The sequence below is a fragment of the Mustela nivalis genome (assembly GCF_964662115.1).
Source record: "Mustela nivalis genome assembly, chromosome: 17".
NCBI classification, from domain to species: domain Eukaryota; kingdom Metazoa; phylum Chordata; class Mammalia; order Carnivora; family Mustelidae; genus Mustela; species Mustela nivalis.
In genome coordinates, this window is record NC_139036.1 from 50334390 (window position 1) to 50347786 (window position 13397).

At 37.7% G+C, this 13397-nt stretch overlaps 1 protein-coding gene across 17 annotated transcripts in view; it reads left to right on the forward strand.

Moving 5' to 3' along the window:
- Positions 1-13397, forward strand: part of CEP112 (centrosomal protein 112) — a 416468-nt gene that overhangs the window by 304407 nt on the left and 98664 nt on the right. Inside the window, exon 22 of one of the 17 annotated variants that reach the window (XM_082706644.1) lies at positions 12679-13134. The exons of the other annotated variants lie outside the window; for them this stretch is intronic. Coding sequence (XP_082562770.1) covers positions 12679-12777 — 99 coding nt within the window. The 3' untranslated portion in view covers positions 12778-13134. Of the gene's footprint in view, positions 1-12678; positions 13135-13397 lie in introns of those variants that run through there. 17 annotated transcript variants of the gene reach the window in all.

A 13397-nucleotide genomic window follows, 5' to 3' on the forward strand; every position in this document is an offset into this window, starting at 1 on the left:
TCGGTGCCAGAAGGTTTTTTTCTTATGCTGAATTATTAAGTTCTGTCAGCTGCTGGGCTGTCATATAGAGATATAGTAAATCACATTATATTTTGTCATGGATTACACAGAGCAATAAATTTGGGAATAAAGATCAAAGTAGTTCCACAATCACATCTGAGTGTAGGAGGGATGTTTAACTTGTAGGAAACTGATTTAGGTGAAGCTGTTGCGGTCCTTGTGTGAATTCGAAATGAATTTGGATATTTGGCTGAAAATGAGGATCAAATCCCAAAATGACTTTGAATTTTTGTATTTAGTCCAGAGAGGTTAATGCCAACACCTAGCTTCGTGGTTTGAACTAGACGATGAGAACGGAGAGTGGCGGGCTCTGTGAAAACGCTGCGCATGTATTTTAATTACTTTCATGAACAGTGTATTCTTCTCTGTTTTTATTTTGGGTGTTGGGGGACAGCGCAATTAGTTAAATGCTCTGGCAGTAATACCATCTGACTCCTTGGAGCTGACTGTTTGCTTTTCGGGCATTTAAAGCCATTAAAAGTAAGCCAGCTTAAGATCACTGAGCAACCTTGATTATTTAGATCTTGATGGTGATTATCTTTGTTCTGGGTTACCACAGCAACTCTTTGGGGGCTATCAAAGTTGATGATATTCATTTATTTAAAACAACCAGCCTCAACTTGTTGGGTTCTTTTCAAAGAAAAGTCACAATAGAAATGAGATAAAGTAGCAGTAGTATAAGCAGAAATTATGTGCTTTATAACTTTTTTTTTTAATTTAAGAAAGTGCTCTCAGTCATATCGTCAATTAGCTGGAGCAGTGGTTCCCAAACCTGGCTGATTATTAGAAGCAATGGGAGAATCTTTAATATAGATTCCTGGGCCTCAAGATCCCAGAGATTCTGAATCAATAGGTTTAGAATCTCAACATCTTTCTTCTCTCACTCTGGTGTCATTTCTCCTACTCTCTCCTTTGTCGTAATCCTGTCTCGGGAAGTGTTTCTCAGTGCTGTAGTCTATTCACAGATAATTAAGCTGAGCAAAATTATTTCCCAAGATTTCGGTTCCTTGTTTTATTTTTATTAGTCTATCACCATCCTTTTGTTAATTCTAATTGATTTCATTAATTAAGTTTCATTTTCCTTTCATGAAATCTAAAAGGTTTATACTATAGCTGTAGTGAACCAATCTGACATCTGACATAAACAAATCATCCCCAAAAGGTCATATGAGGATTCAGATCTCTCCATTCCAAATGGAATCAGAATAAAGTGTAATTGGGATATGGATAGGCTGGCTTGTGTGCTGATTTTGGCCCAAAAGGAAATAAAAGGCCAGTTGGTGAGTGCATGTATTAGGTTATCTCCCCAAGAGAGCCTTCAACTAAGATGGAAGGTTTAGCAGTGATGCTACAAAGGCCTCGTTGGAAGAAGCTGGACAGTTGGAAGAACCCAGCCTCAGTAAGGGGATAGAAGGCGCCCTTCAGCAGTCGATCATGGGGATTTGACTACAGGCCTCAGGCTCTTCTAACACTCTTTCTCGTGTCTTCTGACAATGCTGCGATGCTCCCGAAGTCTAATGCTCCCAGATTGGAGCCACTCTTTTAGAGCAGCTCCATGAGAAACCAAAGGCAAGTAGAGCTGTCAGAGAATGACCCAAGCCCGTATGTTTGCTACTACTTCTGTGCGAGGGATCAAAGGAGCCAACCATACTACTTCATATCCACTAGGAGGGCTACAATCAAAAAGAGAGAAAATAGCAAATTTCAGCAAGGATGTGGAAAAATTAGAACCCTCATACTTTGCTGGTGGGAAAGAAATATGGTGCAGCCACTTAACAAAATAGTTGGGCAGCTTCTTAAAAAATGTAACGTAGAGTTACCATATGACTTAGCAATTCTACTCCCACTGAGGAGCTTGAGGCCTGCAAATAGAATCTCCGTGATCATCTTCTGAAGGATGAACATTGAAAATATATTTCCCCTCCCAAAAACGCTTATCAGAATGTTCACAGCAACATTATTTATAATAGCCAAGAAGTGGAAACAACTCGAATGTTTTTCAACTGGTGGATGAATAAACAAAATGTAATGTATCCATACAATGGAATATATTATTTGACAGTCAAAAGGAATGAAGTGCTGATCTGTGCTGCAACAGAGATGGACCTTGAAGATGTGCTACTCGAAAGAAGCCAGTCACAAAGGGGCACATGCTGTGTGACTCCATTTATATGAAATGTTCAAGAATAGGAAAATCCATGGAGACAGAAGAGACTGGGGGAGAGGAAAATGGGAAATAACTGCTAAAAGGTACGGGGTTTCTTTCTTTTTTTTTTTTTTAAGATTTATTTATTTTAGAGAGAGAGAAATATTCTCTCACACACACACACACACACACACACACACACACACACACGCTCCTGGGGGAAGAGCAGAGGGAGAGGAAAATAAGTGGACTCCGTGCTAAGCAGAGATTCCCGATGCAGGGCTCCATCTCTAGACCCCACGGTCCTGACCTGAGCCCAGATCAAGAGTTGGACGCTCAACTGACTGAGCCACCCAGGCGCCCCTGGTGTGGGGTTTCTTTTTGAGGTAATAAAAATGTTCTGGAAGTTGATAATGGTGATAGATATACAGCTCTCTGAATATACTAAAAAACCACAGAACTGTACAGATTAAAAGTGTGAACTTTATGATACGTAAATTATGTCTTACTAAATCTGTTATTAAACATAGGAAGTCTGACAATGCTAAGTAGGGTTGAAAGTGTGGAACAAAAAGAGCTCTTAGACACTCTGGCGAGGCTATAAAATGTTGGTGGCATTATCCTTTAAAGTGGAGCATTTGATTTATGGACCATCAGTTCAGCCCTTTAGCATATGCCTAGGAACTCGCAGATACGCACTAGAAGACATGCCTGAGAATGCTCATAGCAGCGTGGTTCGTGGAAGAAAAAGCGAAAAGTGCAAATGCCTGTTAAGGAGAATGAATGATTTTGATCTGTTCCCACACTTGAATATTCTCAAGCAGTAATTATGAAGGAAATCTGCCTCAAATGAAACATCATGAATGCCTTTTTTAAAAAAAGTGTGAGAAACAGCATGTTGCAGGAAATTACACAGGGCATGATTATGTTTGTATAAAGCTAAAACCAGTATGTTGGAGACACCTCCGTGTGTAGTACATTAAGGCAAGGCAGTAAATAAAATTTAGGATAGTTGTTCATTCTCAGGAGGAGTTAGAGGATGCAGTGGGCTGGGAAGAACCGTAGACATTTGCAAAGCTAGATGTTACATGGTACACTTGCTGTAGGAAGGTTCTTTATCATCTCTCAGAAACATGGAGAATATTCTTTTGCATGTGCCAATTATATAATTTAAGCAGTTTCAAATTAAAATGGTTAGTAATATCAAAAGCAATAGAGTATCAAAAGCAATAGAGTACCCCATTTCGGGGGACATGTCAGGAAACAAAAATTGCTACCCCAGTGAAGAATCTGAGACAGCAGTTATTTCCGAAGACCCAAAGTGAAAAAGGCAACAAGAAAAAAGTAACAAGAATTTAATGCAAGACTGATTTTGACAGCTGACTTTTCTAGTAGCCTGATCCTACAGTTTTGTAAGCTCAGCTCTCCAGTAAAGTAATTTTTGTCTTGTTTCCACTTTATCTATCAAAAAATGCAGACGTGCCTTTAACCTCAACATTACTCAGCTTGTTCACCTCCATGATCTCAGCCCATCAGGTTCTCCTTTTGATCACTCTTGCCTTACCTTTTATTTTTCCTGTTCCCTCACACATAAAGAACCTGGTCTTTATCCTCATTCCAGTGCTTAGTCACCACTCTCTGATCCCTTGCCATCTTGAACTTCCACCATTCCTACGTTGCTAAACCTTGGTCCTATTTAATCTTCATTGTCAACTTTATCTGCACATTATAAAATAATGCCCAGGAATGTTCAATAATTTGCCCATGGTCACACCACCCAGGGTGGTTTAACTTCAAAGCTTGTGCTCTTTTTTTTTTGTTTGTTCTTTTTATTGTCTGTGAAGTACAGCGCTGAAAACATATCTCTGAAATCAAACCAATAAATTACATTATTCAGCTCTCCAACCTCTCTATTTTTGCCTATTGCTCTGTCAAGGAATTTTTTTTAATTTTTTATTTTTTATAAACATATATTTTTATCCCCAGGGGTACAGGTCTGTGAATCACCAGGTTTACACACTTCACAGCACTCACCAAAGCACATACCCTCCCCAATGTCCATAATCCCACCCCCTTCTCCCAAACCCCCTCCCCCACAGCAACCCTCAGTTTGTTTTGTGAGATTAAGAGTCACTTATGGTTTGTCTCCCTCCCAATTGTGCTCTTAACCATCATGCTCTACTGCTTACCGTTTGACAACGGTTGTTGGGATAGTCCATGAGAGTAACTTGAGTTGAAGAAAAAGATGATTGAAGTACTTTTAAGGGTCTGGGTGATGGAAAATTCACCTATACAGCAACAGAACCAGTTGAAGACCTTATGTGTGCAGACAAAGTGGGGGACAGGACATAGTTTTGTTTTTGTTTTAAGATTTTATTTATTTGAGAGAGAGGGAGCACAAGCAGGTAGAGGAGTAGAGGGAGAGGGTGAAGCAGACTCCCCACTGAGCAAGGAGCCCGACATAGCGCTCGATCCCAGGACCCTGGGATCATGACCTGAGCCGAAGGCAGACACTTAATGACTGAGCCACCTAGGCACCCCAGGACATGTTTAATATAGACATCAAACTCATTGTTGTCAAACATTTTGAGTATTATTTTTAATAAAGTTGTATGGTAAAAAAAATTAAAATAAAAATAAATTGGTATGGTAATTCTAGCTCAATATAGATGACCCTAGGAAGCTGGATAAGCTCTAAGTCATCTTCAATTAAGAAGATCCGATAACTGAATCTTAAGAATGTCCTCCCAGTACCTATTTCAAACTTCCAAGCTGTCCAGTAGAGAAAACAGAGATCTTGTTAAGTATTGAGATTTATATTGAACGGCCTACAAATCTAACATAGCAACTTCCTGTAAGTGCGTTATTTCATAAGCTTTCCAGTTAATATTCATTACGCTCTATTTTCTTATACAAATGAACCAAAAAGTAGAAAAATTTCCAAAACAATAAACAAAATAATAATGGGATTTATGAGTATGACAAATCAGGACTTCTCTAATTCCCAGATTCAAAGCTTATTTTAAATAATTTATTACTTGACCAACAATTCAATTAACATCATTTGGCCATTGGATAATAGCGTCATGTTTTTAATGTCTAAAGTCATATATTTGAGATAGATCTTCTATCTGCTTCCTTAAAGTACTATACCAACAAATGTGCTGCTCTTGAGTAAATATATTTAGTAAATTTAAAATGTATATTAAATATATTAAAATTTGTTAAATACAATAATCATTTTTCTTTAAGTTCTGTCAGATCATGCAATCTTAGATTTTGGTGTAAAGCATAACAGAAACAAAGGCATAAAAATATTATAGAAGGTAGAGATTCTTAAAAAAATTAATTGGCCCCATTTACATTTGGTCTTTGATGATAAATTCTTTTTTGCACATCAGAGAATAGTTGCTTCTTCCCTAGAGCAAAGTAAAGTTTTTTTTTCTCCTTCATTCTCTTAAAGTTTGTATTTCTGCCCAAGTAATAAATGAGTTTCAGTTTCTGTGGCCTCTGCTTCAGAGTGTTCCTCTGAGGGTGAGCTTTTGAAATATGATTAGATCTTAATTCTTTAACTATTTCCATAAGCTTGTTTCACAGTTTGCTCTCTTATTCAGTGAGTGCGGTGGAAATTCATGTAAATCTTATGTGATCATTTATGGGTGTTAACCACATAAATACCTATGTTGCAATGGCAAGAAAATTAGTCGTCCTGAATTGCAGTGACGGCAGAAAACCAACTGCCCTGTGTTATTCTATAGGTTATCTGTCATTAAGTGTACATGATTTAATGTAGACAGAGAATGTATTCAATACTAATTGGGCATCGTCAGAAATAGGGCCAAATTCAGGAATATGGGCACTTTTTCTGAGAACGGATCCGCCGATATTTACTGAGAACTCAAGAAATAGTGATTTTGATAATGATACCGCAGCCCTTTTCCAAAACTGTCTGGTTTCTTTCTTCCTTTATGGAGGATGTGGCTTCTCCCTGGAATTCTTACAAAATAGTTAGGCAGTGACAAAAGCAGAGTACTTGGAGTTCCTAATTACTCGATTCTGGTTCTGGGTAAAGCAACTGTATAAAATGACTTCATCAATTTTTTAGAAATGAATTATAACTAAAGAGTCACTCAGTACAGAGCACTGACATCTGCAGGTCAAATGTTAATTCCAGGTTGGAAGGAGGGAGTCTTGGCCTCACGCTCCATCGCACTCCCACACCCACGGTCCGGGGCGCAGAACCAGCCTGTCCTCCATCTCCCGACTGCTGCCATTCCTCCTGTGGATGTCTCCTTCCTGGAGGGGAGGCATGATGACAAGGGGGAGCTGAGCCAAATGCCACCAAAGTCTCACCCAGCACTTAATGGTGACCCACCTAAAATGGGTGCAAATCCCAGGTCCTAAATTCAGATGCGCTTCTTTTGTTACAATCCCAGTTTCTGTTTTGAGTCACTGTTTGGCTGCTTGGCAAAAACTTGCTATGTGTCCTCGGTCCCCTTGGATCTCAGTCAGTCTCCTCTTCCCCAGGATAGTACCTGAGTGCATGGGCTCCATCGTGCCATGGGCCAGGGGATGAGGCATGGAGCCCTCTGCTCCTGGGTCCAACCTGCCCATGCAGGCATCCACTGAGACATCTGTGGCCCCCGCGAATCTTTGGTGGTCACTGGACCCGGGTCACCTCTCCGTAATCCCTCCTTTCTCTTTGAAAGCCCACTGGGCCTTACATTCTCTGTGCTACATCCATGCTGCTCTCAGACACCCAGGAGGTTTTATGATCTTGTGTTTCGTCAGGGAGAGGTGAATACACAGAAACTGGGTACAGCGGTCTTGCTGGCCAGCTTAGACACACACACCACACAGCTCATTTCTGCTGTGGCCCCTGTATCCATGCCAGTGTGCCTAAGAACTCAAGGTCACATGGCCCCTTGCCTCTGTCTGGCATGTGATCACAGGCCACTCTGGGATTAGAGTAGCCCTCTCTATTTGTGGGGCTGCGGGGGGTGGGGTCCATGCATTCCCCATCCTTCAGGCTTGGCCCAGAGAATAGGACAAGAAACAAGGTCTTTTCTCAGGAACAGACTCACGGATAAACATTTTCCCCTTCACTTCAGCGGATGTCTCGTTGCCCCCAAGCTAGAGAATCATTTTTAGTCTGGACAGGGGAAACAGTAGGGCAAGCAGATAGAGTAAGACCCACTGTGACTGATACACTTTTTGCCCGGTGTCGAGTCCTGCTGGCCCAGATTATAGAGTCACAAGCCAAACACTACCTTCTTTGTTTCCTCTGTACTTCTGCTGTATCTTCCTTTTGGTGAGGTAGTAAGGGCAACATCCAAGCTGGGATGGGTTGGAGAATGGAAGAAAATGCCAGGTTTAGGACTTCAGAAATATCCTGGTACCTACCAGTAAGTTGTACATAAAAAAAAAATGTCAATACTGTTACTCTGGATGATGGGTTACAAGAAACTTTATTTTATATGTATATTATTTAATGAAACAAAAACAAATTTTATGTGTGTATTATATAAATTTACTTTTTATATATTATAACTATTCAAATATATTACTAAATATTAAAATATTAATATGTGCATTAAACTAGACTATTAAATGCATACTGTGTCCTATATTAAAATATGTATTTTAAAATATACTAAAATATTAACATATATAATTTTTATACATTCCTATGTTTGCACCTGTTATTCTTCCCATTTGGAGTTTTCTTCTTTCTTTTCCAGTCAGTTGACTCCTATTCATTCCAACCTGATAACCTCACACAAGCCTTTTCACCTTTCTGTCTCTCAGTTTCGCAGTCTATAAGTGAGGATAATGATCGTGGCTACCTCACAGTTTTGGGGAGGGTTAAATCTGTTAATATATGTAAAGCATTTCAACAATATGTGTCAGTAGAGTAAGAGCAAAATAAATACCGGTTGCTGTTTTGTTGTTGCTCTCATCATCATTATCTCCATCATCATTAGCCTTTAATGTTCAACTCCTTACAGAAGCCTTCTCCGGTGTGAGGTATCGCTTAGTCTTTCCCTAATAACACTCCGCACATAGCTCTTCCATGACACTTGTGCTGTATTTTATCGACTCACTTATTTGTCGCCTCCTCAACCGCGTTAAATTGTTTACCTCTGTAAACGTAGAGTGTCCGACGTAGAGGAGGTACTCCACAAAGTAAATGTTCATGAAACCATCGCAGGGATATATAGCAGGATTTCAGGGCAGGCTGTGTGAGTGTGTGTGTGTGTGTGTGTGTGTGTGTGTAAAATTAGCCTGTTACAACCACCTGGAAATCAATCAATGTAGAAGAAAATATTGGTGATGTGAAAGGAAAGGAGACAGGGGTGTCAGACTCCTGATGGTGATAAGAGGTGGAATCCATGTCTTGGTGGAGAAACAATGCTCCCTTCAGTTACTGTGACAATTTCTGCATGGTCTATTTTCTGGAAAAGTTTCTGTAGAGTTGGTATTATTTCTTCTATTAATATTCGATAGAATTCACTAGTGAAGCCACTTGGGCTTCAGTATACTGTGTGAATGACTGTGTGTGTGTGTGTGCGTGCGTGTGCATGTTTAATACATACAGGGATGTATGACTCTTTGAGTTTTTCTCTTCTTGCCTTACTTTTGGTGATTTGTATCATTTAAGAGACTTTCATATTTTGCCTAAATTATCAAGAAATTTTTGGCAATATGTTATTCATAATATTTCCTTATTGCCCTCTTAATCTCTGTGGGTTCTGATAGTCATGTCCCTGTTTTTCTCATTCCTAATCTTGGTTAATTTGTATCTTCTCTCAGTATCTTGTATCTTCTGATCAGTCTACCTAGAGATTTATCGATTTTTTTTTTTTTTTAAATCTCAGGGAACCAGCTGTTGGTTTTGCTGATTTTCTCTATTGTTTTTGTTTCCTATTTCATTTATTTCTATTCTGGTATTATTTTCTTTCTTTCCTTATTTTGTCTTTAATTTGCTATTTTTCAAGCTTCTTTAGGGGACGCTCATATCAATATCACTTATTTTAGATTTTCCTTTTTTGCTAATAAAATAAATCAAAACTAAACATTTTCCCTAAGCACTGATTTTGCTGCATTCCATAAACATTATGGTTACATTTTCATTAATTTTAAAATATTTTCTAATTGCCTTTGTAAATTCTTTTTTGGCCATAGAAATTAGGTGTATTTTTAAATTTCTGAATATTTTGAGAATATCAGATACATATCTATTATCATTTCCAATTTAATTTCATTGTGGTCAGAGAATGTACTGTGTGTGATTTTAACCCTTTAAGAATTTTTGAAAATTGTTGTATGACCCAGAATATGGTGTCTGATTAATAATGGTCAAGTTGGTTGACAGCGCTTTTCAGATCATGTACATCCTCACTAATTTTCTATCTCCTGAGACAGTAGCGTTGAAATCTCATTTACAGAGATGCATGGGTGTCTCAGTCAGTTAAGCATCTGCCTTCGGCTCAGGTCATGATCCTGGGATACTGGGATCAAGGCCCACATCAGGCTTCCTGCTCAGCAGGGAGCCTGCAGCTCCCCCCTGCTTGTGTGCTTTCTCTCTCTCTGTCAAATACATAAAAATCTTCAAAAGAAAAGAAATCTCATTTACAGTTTGTGGATTTGCCTGTTTCCCCTTTCAGTGCTGTCAGTCTTTTGCCTCATGTATTTTGAAGCTCTTGAAATTAGGTGCTACATGTTAGGATTGTTCTATCATTTTTATGAATTAAGTTTTTATCATTATTGAAATATTCCCTTTTTTCTGCTAAGTTTCTTTGTTGTCAAATCTACTTTGATATTAGCATAGCCTCCTCACTTATAATTATTTTTTTCATGGTTCATCTTTCTTCATCCTTTTACTTTTAACATGTTTAAATATATAGTGTTTATTTTGAAAATATCATGGTTATACCTTCTTTTAGATCCAGTCTGACAATCTTTGTCATTTAGATAAAATTTTTAAACTATTTATATTTAATGTAATTATTGATAATGTTGAGTGTTATTCTACTATTCTGCTACTTGTTTTTGATTTGTCTCATCTTTTTTTCTTTTTTCTTCTTTTCATAGCTTTTATTCAATTCACTGAGTACTGATTAATATCCCGTTTTATTTCTACTATTGTCTTAGTAGATATACCTTTTTCTTTTTTCCTTTTTTTTTTTTGTGATATGGAGCTTTATTAAAGTCTGCCTTCATGATCTCTTATACCAGTTTACCATTAAATATAAATGCCTTCATAACAGTGTAGCTCTATTTTTCTATGCCTATCCTGTTTCTAAATATAGTATAACCCCCCAATATACTTTTATTATTTCTGATTTTTTAAAAAGATTTGTTTATTTTAGAGAGACAGCTCATGGAGGGGGGGTAGAGGGAGAGGAAGAGAGATAATGTCAAGCAGACTCCATGCCCAGCTTGGAGCCCCACATAGGACTCAATCCCAGGACCCTGAGATCATGACCTGAGCCAAAATCAAGAGTCAGCCACTTAACTGACTGAGCCATCTAGGTGTCCCTACTATTTCTGCTTTTAAAAGTACATTTTCTTTCAAAGAAATTTTAAAAGGGGGGAAAAGGTAATTTCTCTTTATATTCTTATTTTCTCTGTCCAGTGTTCTTAATTCTTCAAGTTCATCCAGGTTTGCATTTGGTATCATTTTCCATCTGCCTGAACAACTTCCTTTAGCCTTGCCTGTTGTTCACTTCTGCTGGTGACAGATTTTTGTTTGAAGAGGTCTATAGTTCATTTTTAGTTTTAAAGGATATTTCTACCAAATACACAATTCTAGATTGACAGATTTTTTTCTTCTTTCAGCACTTTAAAGATTCAATATGTTATCTTCTGACTAGCATAGTTTCAGATGAGAAATCCTCATTCTTATCTTATAAATGCATCTACCTCTCTGGCTGCTTTTAAGATGTTATCTTTAGTTCTGTTCTTGCAATTTGATTATGATGTATCTTGATGTGGTTTTCTTTGTGTTTATCTTTTTTGTTCATTGGTCTTCTTCCACTGGCAGGTGTACAGTTTTCTTCATATTGCAAGATTTGTACCTATTATGTCTTCAAATATTTTCCCAAACTTTTCTCCTTCTGATACACAATTATGCATATGTTAGATGCCATGATATAGTCTCATACATTACTGAGATTGTTCATTAAATTCAGTCTTTTGTCTTTCTGGCAATCATTTAGGGATACTTAAAATGTTTTTTTCTTCATATTCACTGATCTTTTCCTCTGTTGTGCCAAATCTGTTATTAATCCCATCCAGTGAAATTTTCCTTTCAGATAATATATTGCTATGCCCTGGGCTATTTAAGCTTTGTTTTGTTTTGTTTTTTTGCCTGTCTTTCATTTCTCTCCTCATTATGTTCATATTTTCATTTAAATATTTAGGTGTCATTTTAATAGGTATTTTTGAAACATAATGGTAGTCTTTGTCTACTGATGTCACCATCTCTGTCATTTCTTAGTCTAACTTTATTGACTAATTTTTCTTCTTCTATGACTTACATATTTCTGCTTCTTATGCCATCTTTTATTGAATGCTGAACATTGTAAAATACAAGTTCTTGAATACTGGATTTTCCTGACTTCTTTTGAAAAATATTGAGATCGTTCAGGAAGGAGTTACTTGCAGTGACCAGTTTGATCCAATTGAGCCTTAAAAATTAAAAAAAAAAAAAAAAAAAAACTTTAGTAGAGCAGATTTAAAGTTAACTTTACTCTAAGGCTAGTTTAACCCTGTGACTAAGTGTGACCTTCCTTTCCTGGACGTTATATGAGAACCATTCAGTTTGGCTGGTCAGAAGAGAAATATCCCTCAGCCCTGTGTAAGCTTAGGAAATTGTTTATTTTAAATCTCACTAGTCACTTTTTACTTGACCTTGTAGAACCTTACCCATACATACACAGCTCAGTATCAGAAACAGACTCAGAGGGAACCTACGTAGGTGTCTGGAGCTCTTTCTGTGCATAGCTCCCTTCTGTCTAGTGCTCTGTCCCCACAAACTCCAACTGCCTCAGCCTTCCCAAACTCCAGTCTTCATCTCCTCAGCTCACAATCCTGCTATGCTATACTTTGATTCCCTTGCCTAGGTTTAGTTCAGATGTGCCTCCAGAAAGAAAGGTGTGATTGGAAGGTTTAACCTCACTTGTTTCCCCTTCTTCACAAGGTCACAGTCCTAAACATCCTAAAACAGTTTTTTTCCCCTTTATTTTGTCCAGTTTTCTCGCTGTTGACTGTAACAGATTAAGTAATGGCCCGGTCACTCCCATCATAGCCCAAGCAGAAATCATTAATTTTACTTATGCTTCACAAAGCTATAGCTTTATTTTGAGGTAAAATATAGGCAACTTCAAGTTTGGAAGTTCTGTAAATATTTTAAATTAAATTAAATATAAATATGTTCTACGAATATTCTGATTTTTTTTTGTTTTTAGGGGCGTGCGCAGTTATATACTAACATCTGGCAACAACTGGCCATAACTGTTATTCAGAGTGTTTGGAGAAGCTTCAAATGGATGCCTACAAAGTTTTGAGTAGAAAGTACTGCATAATAGGCTGAGGTTTATGTTATGTTTCAAGTATCTGGGAAGCATCCTTTTCGTAAAGGCAGATATTTAATTCAAAAACTAATGCTGTTATATTTTAAGGAAATTTATCTTTATAAGATCTGGACTTGCCTCAGATTTTAGAGGAGCCTCCTAATTCTCCTCTAAATTACCTTCATGGAAATATGAGTGCCTGAACTTTCACCAATAATAAAAAATGGAAAATAAAGGAATGAAAGACTGTTTTGAATGAGGACTTAATGCAAAGTATCCTGCAAGGAAAAAGTAGCATATTATGATGACTAAAAACCATCGACACATTGGTTTATTTTTTTCCATTAAAGTTTTAACCCAATATTTTGATAGGAACTGTGTAGAGAAAGTGAACCAATACATTGGTGGCTTTCTAACAAGGAAGAGTGAACTGAGAAAGAGACCCTAGGAAAGCAGAGGGGAGCTAAGTGCTTGGTGGAGGGTGGAGGGCATGACCAGCCATAATGGGAGCAGTTAGGAAGAGCCAGAGATTAAAACAACAGCAATGACAAAACAACTTTGCTCACTTCAGAATTATGATTTTCCTCTCATCTGTTATTCCACATCTGTTCAGG